The sequence below is a fragment of the Taurulus bubalis genome, assembly GCF_910589615.1.
Source record: "Taurulus bubalis genome assembly, chromosome: 10".
NCBI classification, from domain to species: domain Eukaryota; kingdom Metazoa; phylum Chordata; class Actinopteri; order Perciformes; family Cottidae; genus Taurulus; species Taurulus bubalis.
Genome location: NC_136598.1, coordinates 22216480 through 22230494, shown reverse-complemented (window position 1 = coordinate 22230494; position 14015 = coordinate 22216480). Strand labels below are relative to the sequence as shown.

The following is a 14015-nucleotide window of genomic DNA, read 5'->3' as shown; positions in this document are numbered from 1 at the left end:
AACAGAAATCTGAGTGCATGCATCATGCATTGAGACGCCACACTTCCACACACATGCGCGCACACACACACACACACACACACACACACACACACACACACACACACACACACACACACACACACACACACACACACACACTCTTGCCTTCTCGTGGTTACAAAATCACGAGCCTGTAAGCTTTTCCTTTACAACCAAAATGGCCCGCTAGTGCCCCAAAGACAGCTGATCAGATGGTTTCCCACAATCTTTACATTCACAGGAGAGCATGCAAGTGACGTTACCATTTAATCATAGACCATAATTATGACTTTTGGGAGATAAATGTCCAAACTGAATACACCTCCCAGGGAAGTGGCTCTAAGAATGAACTAAGACCTCTACTAGTCAAGTCAATGTCTGAGGTAACGCCAGCACGTCTTTCCTTGAAAGGAAAGCTGGTCTCCTTGAGGCAGATGAGACAACAAAACCTTTTTCAAACTTATGTCGCTTTGCAGTTGTTGAATGCACATGTTCATCCCCTGCTGGCTCAACACTGTATTGGAATGAACAGATGACTCTTCATTGGTGCTTTGGTTTAAATATCATTATCAAATGTAAAGGTCCAACAGGCACAAGGATCTGTTTTGAGCCAGTAGTGACTCAAACGGTGATCATGTCAGGGCAGTCAGTCGTTCAGTCCAGCGGTTACAATGTCTGACAAGTCAAAATTATTGGATGGATTGGCAGCCATTTGAAAGTAGAAACTTTTGCCATGTTTGGGTTACACAGAGACACTTTAAGTGAGTCCTCGTAGCCCCATTGTCATTCATTTTTCAGGAACCCTTGTATCTATAAATATTATATGATGCAAATGTTATTGCTCCTCTGCTGTGCATTTGAACCCAGGACCTCATATTTGATCGTAAACGTATACTACAAGACTGCTTTGTGCTCCTTGTGCAAGAACGAATACAAATACGATGAACCTCTCACACACCGAAGTGTTCAGAATCAAAAAAGATTAGATGTTGATTCTCAGTAAAGCTTTGATTAGACACCCTCGTCTGTGTGCTTGTAGATCCATCATGGCACATTTTTTTGGGATATATTATGTAATGTTGTTCACCACAGTAGAAACTGTATGTAACATGAACACTGTAAGACCTTAAATCTATGCAAAATGTAAACCTATAAGCCTACACACGCACACACACACACACACACACACACACACTATATGTTTCAATGAATTGCCTGGCTTCTTGACTATATTGGATTCCCTAGGTTCTATTGTTTTTTCGGCTTTAAAGCTGTTCAATGCTTTCAAAAGAATGACAAATGAAATAGAAACGAGGGAGAAAGGTAGTAAATAGGAGATTTTTTTGTTTCTCCACTTTTTACAACAACCATTATTCTCTTTTCATGCCAGCTCCAGAGGCACTCTCCAAGACCCTAAACCTCAGTTCTCAGCTATCTGTGTTTAAAGGTAGATCAGAGCAAGTTGTGAGGAGGCAGGTAGTAAACAACTGAAAAGGAGCTTCACTTCTTTCTACTCCTGTTCCCATCTTAATGGTAATGAGGTTCTGCTCAGTCTAAAACTGCAACTATTGAAACGACCTCTGCATCTCTTGCTCTCCTGCTTTTGTGTGTGTTTGTATCAGTATGTGGGTTCATGCACATGTAATATGCATCATGGCTTTGCATGTGTTATCCAACGCAGTGCTTTTTTTTGCATAGTCAAACATTTTACATTTTACAACCCTAATTCATTTAGTATACTGTCAGCATCACATCCTGAAATTTGTTTGACATCCACTTTACGTCATAGAGTAAATGTCTTCAAAATGCCCAGTGCTGCTTAAGCTAGGACAGCACACACACACAGACCCTTGCTCCAACCCCAATCTTCTGCCAGTCACACACACACATGTACATACACACGTGTGATGGCGATGACAGGTGTCAAGAAGTCTTTTGTATAACTGTAGGACTCTTATTGCTCTGGTCAGGTCAAAGATTTGTTTTGTTTTTATAGCTACAGGCAAGTGATGGAAGTTGAATGTTGCAGGACTAATGAACAAAGTTAACTCCCCTTAATATGTCAATTGTTAATTTCTCTGCAGCTGCTGAAAGGTCCACTCTAGTAAACCAAGACTCCAATATTACCTGGCCAAGTACAGTACGTACCAGCCATAGTTGGCCTGCCTGCCGTGCATAATTGGGACATTGTGTCCCAATGCATTGACTGGTTTTATTGAACATATTCTCTTTGGATGGCTGACAGAGATATCTCACATCCACTTGAGATACACAGATACACCTGGCAGACTAAATTGACTTCATGATCCACTTGCAGAGAGACATTTCTATTGTGAGCATCAGCCATGACAGATAAAGACTGGGGAAGCATGTAGACGAAGAAGAACATTAGAAATACATATTCATAATATGCATAGTATATTCACAATACGGTGCATTGTGATATATCATGTGACATCACATAATGGCCATGCTGATTATGTGTGCAGATATTGCATGATAGTGGTGATGTCGGTCTCTGATGAATTCAGTACCCACTCAGCTGTAGAAGGACCGTGTAATGCTTCACGCCACAGTCAAATAAAGGTAATCTACAGCCGGCTCCATATCGGAGCTTTTTTAAAAAGCCTGCCCATTCTTTTGGTGAAATGATGAGAGTAATTTCATTTTTCCATGCATGAAATATCCGGCACTCTTTCTGATCACAGTCGTATTTCCTTCCAGCACAATAATGCAACAAATGGCTGCTTGATGAAGTAAAAAAAAAAAAATCCTTTTCCCCAATACTGCGGTATGAAACTGGACAACTGTATGTAGAGACACATCTATGCTGGCCAAATCTTCTATGAGCAGCATGTAACAGATTGTATTTGCGAGTGAGTGAGGAGAGCAGAAACGCTGCCACAGCAGGCTACAGTGGAATAATTGGTATGTCGAATATCGATGTTACGACGCAAAGCCAGAGAGAGGAAACAAACCATAGTAACAGGAGGAGCGGTTGAGTAAATGCCAGGGACTCACAGCTGACCACAGAGAGGAGTACAAAGGGAAAGACGGAGATGAGGAGTAGTAAAATCGGCAGAGGGTGGGCGGGTAAAGGAAGTGATGAGAGATACATTTTTAGCTGTGGTCGCCAGATTCATAAAAACAAAGTTGATATGAAGGAGAGAAAAAACAGCCGGTAAAGAGATGTGAAATAGTGAAAGCAAGGAGTTCACATTGGCTGACTGAGGCGCAAACAAGGTGAAGAAGGGAGTGAAGGTGGAGAGGAAAATAATGACAGATTTTGACCATGAACAGAGTCCATCTGGGTTGCAACAGTCGTTAAAGCACAGGGTGATTGAAGAAGAACAGAGCCACGAAGAGGGTGATGGTCTATCTCAAGACGGAGGCAGGAAATAGCAAAGAGCTCTGCTCATTGCAATTTCTTGTCCTCCCTGTGACTCCGTGTCTGACCCCTGCTCCCGCTTTCACAGTGCGTGGTTTGATTATAGAGCCCTCAGCAAGGTGCTAATATTAAATCAGCTTTATAAAATCGTATGCTGGGTGGCTGGCGCGAGGGAACGGAGCCGTAAATGAAATCTCACGGGTTGTCATTGAATCTTTATGCCAACCATCTGCATCTTCTATCTGCTTTCACATATCCTCCTTCTCTTCTCTTCTCTTCTCAGCCTGCTTCTCCCTGTTTCCTCTAATCACATCCAACCACTTTGCCTTCATAGCTTCTATGCCCCAGTGCCCTCCCTTTCTCTGTACCTTCTACCATCCAGCTATCAACCCCACCTTCACCCGTCTTACGTTCATCAGTGTAATGAAACACCAAGTCCTAATTGCAGCGCAGCGAAGCCACAAAGAGAGGCTATAGGACTGGGTTGGGGTCAGATTTAGTTAAGCTGCTGAAAGCACTTAAACAACGAGAGAGAGAGAGAGAGATGGAGCTAGGTCAGCAGTTATAGGCAAAGAGGAAAGGAGGATTGCTAATTGAATGATGAAAAGATGGGATAGAAAGAAATGGAGGTGGTGAGGAATGGAAACAAATAGGCCTACATAATAGATCATAGGAGATTGCACCTGGAAGTAAAGACCCGTGCAAACAGACAGGGTGGCACACGTGACACAAACAATGGTGACAATAGATATTCAAGTCATCAGTGCTGGACATCAAATATTCCTGGTTCGAAGTCCAAGGAAGGATCAGACATTATTTTCAGGGTCATTGAGTCCTTTCTGCCAGTTTGCCTCCAGTATTTCTCTGGCAACCCTCGTTTTGGTTGAGGTAAGGCATTGACCTTGAATGGTTAAGGTCAGCTAGATGGTAAGCCTCCATTTGAGAAACTCTGGCGAGATGGGTGAGGTTAAGATAGGTCGTCGGCCAGCGAGTCACCTGAGAGTTTCGCCATTGGGTCCCCATCTAGATGCGGCCATTTTATCTTCATCCCTGTGTTACCGATCCTTTGTAATAGACATAGTATCCCCACGTCTCAATATTTCAACCACCATGTTTGACTCTCGGTCTTTGGCGCTGTATTCATCTTTATTTGTTGGTCAGCCAGCCAGCATTCACCCAAGGCCGAGGGAGCATGTCATCCATGCAGAGGTCAGTGTCGGTAGAGTCTGGAGGGTCGATGTTAATGCAAAGGTAAATTTCCAGTCAAGTTCAATAGTTCTGTGATGGCACGGCACCAAGGGAGTTCTAAGGTATTCAGTCAGTGTTGTGTGGTTGTTGTAGTTGATGTGCTATTACAATATTGTATGGACAGTGGGATCAGTGTCCGATGGGGTTGGGTGTCCAAATCTAAATAAAGCACTTGGTGATGCAGATTTAATTTCCAGGAAGTCATACAGCTAAGCCACCCTGTAAAAAGTCTATACAGGACTGATATAAATACTGGAGGGTTTACAGGCCCAACGTGCCATGGTACAATGCAGCTTTTTAGAACTGGAACAATAGATCACCTTCAACCTCCTCACAGATTGTCAAAAAGTCCCACCATTCATAAAAAACCCTTCAAGGCACAATATTATACTATGGGATTTGTCCAATCTGCTGGATTCATGGATGATGCTATTTATCCATCTTTTTGATGCCATCTTTTGCCTGCAACCTCCACTCTGCAGGACTCTGCTGGTTTGCTGCCGTCCCAGCTGGCAAAGTTCAAGTATCTCTCAAGAGCAGCTAGTGGCAGCAGCTGTAATATTATTGATGTCATTTGGGACCGTGGTAGTGAAGAGGTAGTGAAACCTGAACGGGAGGCCTGTAAGTCATTTTTATTTCTATTTTTACCGACAGATTTGAACAATTTCCGGTCGTGGAACACCGTAAATCAATAAGGTGACTTTTGTTTTTGCTTTCAGGGAGAAATACTAGCTATGTTGTTACAACTCGTTTATGCATAACCATTGCACTGAGTACCAATAATTGTAAGCAAATACATTTTAGGCCAGCGTGATATACCTGTACTTACTTTTCTGCCAGTTAAATGCTAAATGTCTGAGAGAAAAAACATTTCCTCTGATTTCATTATCAGCTCAGGCCTAAGATCAACCATGTCTTCAGTAAGACATGGTTGATGTCAATGGATTTCCTTAAATTACTCCATAAAACACACACACACACACACAAGGTTTCACGCCAATAGGCTACAGCCGCTACATTATGTGACTATGCTCTTTTACAGCGTATGCGATGTCTGCCTCAAGCAGAAAAGATTTGCTTTCCCCATCTGTGAGTGCGAGGAGTGAGAACCAGTCCTTGTGTCGCGCTGAACGTCTTTCCTCACGCTTTGGTGAGGTCTGCCAGCTCACTGCAACAAATAGGTGTCATCATTTTCAGATCAACGTCAGAGAAACTCTTCTGTTGCCATTCTGACAGGTCCAACAGCAGGCACTGTCTCTGTCTGTATCTGTCTCCATCTCTTTCTGTCTGTCCGCTTATCTGTCTGGTCAAGATTGCCGAGGACGGGAAACTGAATTAAGCGCATTGAAACAGAGAAAGTACATTTGCTGGAATGTAGGCCATTCTGGTCGTTTTCATTAATGATTTGGTACATTTTGTCTTATTTCTACTGCTTGATTTCACAGGGCTCCAATGCACCTGCACAAGTGGAAATAATGGCCGTGTTAAGATGAGCGTGAGACTTGGGGAGAGGTTTTTTGTTACTCTTCATGGGCTCATAATCAACATTTGTTCTGTTCAATATCTGTGACGCAGGTCTGGTCCTTTTAATCCTCAAGCAGTGCCCCGAAGAAAATGGATCAGGGATTCATGGCAGTGTCGCGTTCGTCAAAGTCTCCGCCGCATGTAGAATCACAGAGGAGCGAGAAGGGAGGCGGGGTGGGGGAGGAAAAGTTATTTTTATTCTCCTCCCTCCCAGAGACACCCCCTGCTCCTCTGCGCCCCATGCACAAACATTTTGGGAAGGCTTTCTGTACAGTATATGCACAGTTTGTGTGTGTGTGTGTGTGTGTGTGTGTGTGTGTGTGTGTGTGTGTGTGTGTGTGTGTGTGTGTGTGTGTGTGTGTGTGTGGTGTTTGTATGAAAGATTGATGTCAGCCTAAGTACCTGCCAAGCTGCATCAGGCCAGGCACACACTGAGCGAGGGAGAGATGGGGGAGAGAAAGAGGGAGGGAGGGAGAAAGGGAGGGGAAGTGAGAGAAGGAGCAGATGCCACAGATAGAGATGCTTATCAATAATGCAACCTCCACTGAGTTCACTATTGAGGGAAGAGCAAAATTGGAACGCAATTGCAACTGAGAGAGGAAAGCGGAAGGAGAGGATAATTAGTAAAGAGTTTGATTATGAGACCTAGATATGGGCTGAGGATTAATCAACCAGTGAGCTTTAGGGGTTAGAGGCTAAATTAAGCTAAAGGGCGGCTGGCTGTAAATTCATATTCACAGTACAGTGCTATCAATCAATCATCATGCTCATCTTACCTCTCAGCAAAAATATTACAATGCATTTTGAAGAACAGTGGTTCTCTACCTTTTTTCAGTGATGTATCCACTGTGAAATATTTTCTTCAGCCAAGTACCCCCTAACCAACGCAAAGCATTTTTGTGTTGAAAGAAATATGTAATTCACAGCGCTGTGCCATCAGTGTCTGATTTAATATAGAATACATACAATTTAGTTTATGAACTTACACTTATATTTTATTGAATACTTATTAAATAACAATTTGTAAAGGATTTTTGAACGGATGCTAATTTTAAATATATTTTCTACAAATCTCACGTACCCCCATTTGAGAACCATTGTTCTAGAATACCCCAAAAGTGCACTGTGTGAGTACGACTGTCCCGGATCAGACATACTGTGTAGTTTTGTATCTGCTTTAGAGAAATATTCAATGCATTTGGTTATCGCGATTGTGATGAGAAAACATTCATTGTGAAAAGGGTTGTTGTCATGATTGGCCTTTTTTCAATTCCATTCAGTTTATTTTGTATCACTCAAAATCACAAATTACAAATTTGCCTCGGAGGCCTTTACAATCTGTAATCTGTTTTTCTTTTCATTCTTTGTTTTCACTGAAGACATCTGTCTTGTAACAATAGGAAAAGCACAGGTGTAAATAACATAATGACTGATGGCTGAATTCCATTTAGCGGCTTCTGTTTGGGGTGCAGGTATTGTGCATGCTGGCTCTCTATCACAGTGCCGTAGCTTATCGGGGCTCTTGAATAGAACAGAGCCGCCTTGAACGTTAGCACCTTTCCTACTATGGCGATTTAACATGTCTGCTGTCTGCCTTAGTGATACATCTCATCCTTATAATGTGAGCGATCAAGTGCTTGATTTACTCTCTGTGTACACTTCCTCACTCTCTGTAATCAGTCTTTGCCCATATCAATAATACTTGTTTTAATGGCTTTAACGTCAGTTAATCAATGATGGCATTGTAACACGGGAAACCATGAACTGGGCAATTAGAAACAAAGCAAAAAAAAATACTTCAGCTTGCCAGAAAGAGATGCGCAACGATGACATAATGTCCCTAGTAACGGCAGAACCACAAGTCAAACAAGGCCAGTGTGTCGGTGTGTGTGTGTGTCGGTGTGTGTGTGTGTGTCGGTGTGTGTGTGTCGGTGTAGGAAATGAAGACAGAGAGAGAGAGAGAGAGAGAGAGAGAGAGAGAGAGAGACATGTGAGTACATGAGCCATTAGTTGTAAACAACAATTTCCTCCAGAGAGCTCTTATTCTGTTAATGGGGGAAGGGAACTCGGTGTCCTTCATCATGCTTTAGTTTCACGTGTGTCTGTGTGTGTGTGTGTGTGTGTGTGTGTGTGTGTGTGTGTGTGTGTGTGTGTGTGTGCGTGTGTGTGTGCCACTAATGTTAATGTGTCGCTGCTAAATGAATAGCTTAGCGTGTCGCTGTAGCCATCAATAACGGTTGTAGTAGAGTTCACGGTGTAAATTGCGGCTCGGTCTGTGCGCTCCGTTGACTCTGATCTCACCACTTTCATTCTCTCTCTTCCCCTCCTGCTTTTGATGCAAACTAAACCAAAGGAACCGCAGCTAATCACTGAGGCTTTGGCTTTTTACATTTTGCATTTCTGATAGCGCTCGAAAGTGCCATCACAACCAATGTAATGAAAACGGACAGCTGCTGATCTAGATTGAGGAGGCCTCATCACAGACGCCATGTAGACATGGCGCTCCTATTCTTTTGCCTGAGACCGGAGCTGCACCAGGTGTAGTCGAGCAGAGAGGTGAAAGCAGCTCCAGAGGCTACACTTGAGTGGATTGCGCTGCTGTTTCCCCGTCGCCCCATGTTACGTGTTTCACACGCAGCTTTGTGGCAGCATCCTGCGCCCTCTCTCCAAACTGTCGCCCCCTACATCCTCCATTGTGATCACCTCACTGTACCCTTTCTTGACTTTACCTCCCCACTCTTTATGTCTCCACATGATCCCGTTTAGCCTCGCCCTTATTAGCATCCCTCTTTCACTCCTCTCCTCTCTTCCTTCTCCAGCTCCCCGTGTGCCTCCGCGCAGCATTTCCCACCCAGCTCTTGCATCCAGAGTCATTGAAATCAAGCGCAGCTGTAAAATGAGCTTAAACTGATAATCACCGACATTACACTCAGCCACTCAAAGGGGGAGCAAATCATGAAAGCGGTGAGACAGCACGAGTGGCATAAGGAGACGTGAATGAAAGAAGAGCCGAGTTGCTCCTTTTCTTTCTTTTTCTTCTTTTTCTTCTCATCTATTTCTTTCACCACCAGCTTTGTTATTGTCTCTCTGTTTTTCTCTTCTTTCTCTCTTTTTTTTGTTATGTACTGACAACAATATGTGAGGGGTTTCTTTCCAAAAAAAAAAAAAAAAATGTTCCACTTGGGCGGGAAATGTTTTCAAAGACTCAATATTAATATTCAGCGTGGGATTTTGCTTCCACTGTCTCTTGTGTTGTTTAAATGATGGACACTCCACTTCAGACTCTTCTCCCTCTGACAGTTTTTCATATTTGTGCTGCCCATGCACAACTATCCTTTGAGACACTGCTTGTGTTACACACACACAGACACAACACACACACACACACACACACACACACACACACACACAGCACTGCATGTGGCTGTAGTTGCATGTTACACCATGTTCGTTGTCCAGCACACACAAACAGAGCCGACGCCTCTCTTTCTTCCGTCTATTCCCCAGTCTGCACGGCTCCTGAGGGATTCCCTCATGTTGTTGTCTCTCTCCCTCCATCCTCCATTCTTTCTCTTTCCTCGCTCCTTTGCCATATCTTTTGTTTGCCGGAGCCAACGCTTGCCACAGCAATCTTTTCATGATTCTGCCTCTTTCTCCAGCTTCTCGTGTCTTACACGTTGCAGTTGTCGCTGACGGGCAGTTTCTTTCAATAGAAATTTCCACAAATATGTCTGTCAGCCTGTTTCACTCGTACTCTTTCCCTTCAGGGTTTCCTTGGAAAGAGCTGGGGAGTGCAGAGAGCTGTTAACCAAAGCGTGGCTGGTTAGGGATCACACAGAGATACGACACCCATTAACAAACCGAACCGTGACGTCATGTAACATTTTAAGAGCCTGAGAGTGTCCTGCTTTATGCAAGCCTGTTTTATTTTTGTGTCTGTATTTGAATGCGAACACTCTTCGTGCGTCTGTGTGCGTCCGTGCGGGTTTCCTCATTTCCCTTGCAAATACCAGCAACAGAAACCCGCAGTAATGTAACTGCTTGGTCTCTCCTGCTCTGCTCACAATGTGTGCTGCTCAGAGCGCAGCAGCAAACCTGAGTTGGACACTAGCTGTCAGTCATTTTTATTAGGATATTATACACAGAGCACAGTAAACAGTCAGGGCAGCGTCCTCATATTGAGTTGTTGAGTTGTTTTGTCTAGTCTCCCGTAGTTCATCTTCTCAGCCTGCACTGCTTTGATTTAAGGATTTATGTGGATCAATAAGGTCTCTCTCTTCCCCAAATTCACATACTCAGCCATATATTTTTATAATACATCAAATATATAAATCATAAACAACCTCAAACCCTTACATTGCTCTTCAAATACTGCCATTTTTATTCCTCGAAAGAATGTCCCACAGCTTCCTTCAGGTCTGTATTAGAGTGCCGATTCTGAGTCACTTATCTCCGAGGGTAATCCTTAATTGGAATTCAAGCCTGCCACGGACTGACATACTGACCTTGGATCAGCCTAGCTCTTGAATAATGGTGGCTGTCGGCATCGGTTTAATTGGATGGCAGACCTGAGATCAGTGCAGCACACTGCAGAGGGACAACAGTGGTGCATAGAGCGGCCTGGAGCACAGAGAGAGAGAGCAGTTCCTGCAGAGCGGCACGGCCTTTTAATCGACTGGACGTAGAGACATGATACCTCATAAGGTGTTGATGTTTGACACAAGGCAAACACTTGTAGGATTCTCAGTCTCCATGATCAATGAGGACATGTGACCCTGTCGGCCTGCAGTAGAGGGTTTCTTTCCAACCGTGACTCTGTATTCATTCCATTGTCCCTCCTCGATATATATTGAAGAAAAGTCACAGTAGTGTGTAGGTCTTTCTGATTTAACACCACACTAAATGCTCTCTGAGTAATATGTTACGCTTTAGAGGTGCTGGGTGGAGCTTTTGGCTAGCTGTTTCTGCTTCCAGTCTTTATGCTAGGCTAAGCTAAGCTAATCGTCTTAGTTACAGACACCCGTTTCAGCTAGCACTCGACGAGAGAAGAGAATGTTTTTTTTTTAGGGCTCAAAATTAGACATACTAGACATTATTTTCGCCCTGGCAAAGACCAATAACCCCCCTTTAAAAATGAAGTTGTTTAATTTAACGATACACCCAAAACGAGAGACATTAATGAGTCAGTATTCTGAGAATCTTAAATTATCCATGGCTGTCTGCCAAGTGTGCTTTTACATGTCTGAGAGGGATTTAAAAACAGTGAATGATATTACAGAATAACACAAATGTAATATGGCTGACAGATGAGATCTCGTTGCTGTTCTAAATCCAGAGTGGAGCTGAGAGCCGACGTCAAGCCTTAAGCTTTTAATTAGGCTTTTTGTTCATCGATGTTGTTGCCAGACAGCTACACATGTTCGGAGGAAGACAGAACATGGCACGGCACATTGAAAACTGTGCTCCTTGTTCCCATTTCCCTGCCAGGGATTCAAACTGACAAACCTTCCCAGAACCTTCTGGAGGATCACATGGATGACAGAAGGCAGCTTAAAGAGCTCTGGGTGCTAAAACCAATCCATCCAGCCCAGAAAACACGTGGGACACATGTAGTGAAAAGTATCGAGTGTAACACCCAGTCGTGTTGGAGTGGTGACAGATCACTTAACACCTGCCACTGTGTCTCTTTCCTTCTCTCTATCCTCGTCTTCACATAAGTGTGAAGATGACATACCCCTTGTCTGGGATGGAAGAGAACTACAATGATGCACAATTTAACCCAAAGTTTCTTCTCTGTCTGCTCCTCTCACCTCCATGCTAACTTCCACTATTCCCTTTTATTTATTTATTTCTCTCATTTGTCTTCCTTCTCTTTTCTTTTCTCCTCCTCTTCCTCCTCCTTCTCCTCCCATCCAGACGGATTTAGAGTCTCTGGACCCTCGTGGTCGGACTCCTCTCCACCTGGCTGTCACGCTGGGTCACCTGGACTGTGCCAGGGTCCTGCTGGAGCACGGAGCTGATGTTAGCAAGGAGAACCGCAATGGATGGACCGGTGAGTGAGAGAGAGAGAGAAAAAAAAGAGAGAGATAATTAGACCATAGTGGAAACAATTGTTGTTTTAAATTGCACACCAGTGGTTAAAACCTATGACCACATTTCCCATGAAAGGAATTAAAATCCACAACATTTTTATATTTTTAATTGCTTCCTTTAGAGGATATGAATGTTATGCATTTGAACTCCTTTCGGTATCTGTCATTGCAAATAAGCATGAAAGCGAGCTGCACTCGTTAATGGGGGTTTCACGCAATTTGGCCCAGAGTCACGATCTTCATTAGTAACCAATAAATAAAACACAAAGTAACCACTAATTAACATGGATATTACCTGTTTTATACTTAACTATGAATGTAGTATGTGCTTTATGAGTGAATAATGGCTTAAAGAATAGTCCTGCATGAGTGAGGACCCCAAGAGTTCAAGTTGTGGTTGTGGTCCCCTTGGTCACAATAAGAGCACTATGATAATATATGGTGTGAGTTATCATGCACCAAACAATGCAAAATGCAAATGCAAAATGGTGTCCACAACATCATTTCCCACTGGCTCTATTTTACATTGACGCTGAGGAGGTCCTCTTGATTGTTTTATAAAAACACGACCGCCCCTGGTGCTCTTCCTTCACCACCTCTTTCGTAGAACAGCGGTGGCTTCTGCCAGACTCCTCTTATCTGCCGGCACTGTGCAAATATAATGTGGCGGTCTGGCAGTTGGAGACTAATGAAGCATGAAATCAATTCCTTTTTTAACCTTGAAATTATATTGGCTGATTTCCCACCCTCGTCCTGAGGGTTTCTTTTGTGTGACACTACATGTAACACACAGCCTCTTTTTGTCTTGATGAGTTAATTGCTATAAAAATCAAATCATTGTTATTGTCACGCTTGTTCCCGGGAGTCTGTGGTGCAGAGTATCGTTATGTCATCTTTTTATTTCTTTTTATTCTGATCTGACTGCTGTGTTGTGTGTCGTGAGGTGAAGCCGCAGGTCGTAGATTGTTTCTGTGTGTTTGAGCCTTTACTCACAGGTTTGGTGTTAGAGTGAGAGGAATTCAATTGTTACCTAATTGTTCGAGTGCAGAACAGCGTGTAAGATTAACAGCAAAGTGGCGACCCGTAATTGGTCCTAACTTTTCCTTTGGCCTACAGTTTTTTTCGTCAATCCTCGCTGCACCCCCTTAAATTTGCTCATGGACATACATTTTAGATGAGGTCTGAGTGACTGGCTCTGTTTTACTCTCTCTCTCTCTCTCTCTCTCTCTCTCTCTCTCTCTCTCTCTCTCTCTTTCTCTCTCTCAGTTCTCCAGGAGGCCGTGAGTACAAGAGATCCGGAGTTGGTGCGTCTCGTGCTCCGTTACCGTGACTACCAGAGGACTGCCAAGAGACTGGCGGGCATCCCCGTCCTGCTGGAGCAACTGCGCCAAGTGGGGATTTACTCACACACACACACTCACAAACACACACACACACACATTGAGGAAAAAAACAACTCCTATCCATGGCCACACACACCTGCACAGGCACAAACAAGCCAGTAAGCACAGGCACAAAAACATGACATGCAACTACAAAGGCACATGAAGGGAGTTTTTGAGCAGAGATGCACTCATTTAAAATGTAGATTACTCTTTTGAATATTCAACATCTTTGTTTGAGGATAGAATATTCTTGGTTTGTCTGAAGGTATTAATAACTTTGTGTACTACCCAACTAGGGGAATACACTCAAATATCTCAATGCTGCAAAAACCCTCCTCCGTCTCTGTGTGATTTGAG

At 43.5% G+C, this 14015-nt stretch overlaps 1 protein-coding gene across 2 annotated transcripts in view; it reads left to right on the top strand.

Moving 5' to 3' along the window:
- The window catches only part of ankrd13b (ankyrin repeat domain 13B), a gene marked incomplete at both ends in the record, with an annotated part of 31241 nt that overhangs the window by 1150 nt on the left and 16076 nt on the right, over positions 1-14015 (top strand). For both annotated transcript variants that reach the window (XM_079224767.1, XM_079224768.1), the window contains 2 exons: positions 12098-12233; positions 13540-13664. In XM_079224767.1, coding sequence (XP_079080893.1) covers positions 12098-12233; positions 13540-13664 — 261 coding nt within the window. The remainder of the gene's footprint in view (positions 1-12097; positions 12234-13539; positions 13665-14015) is intronic.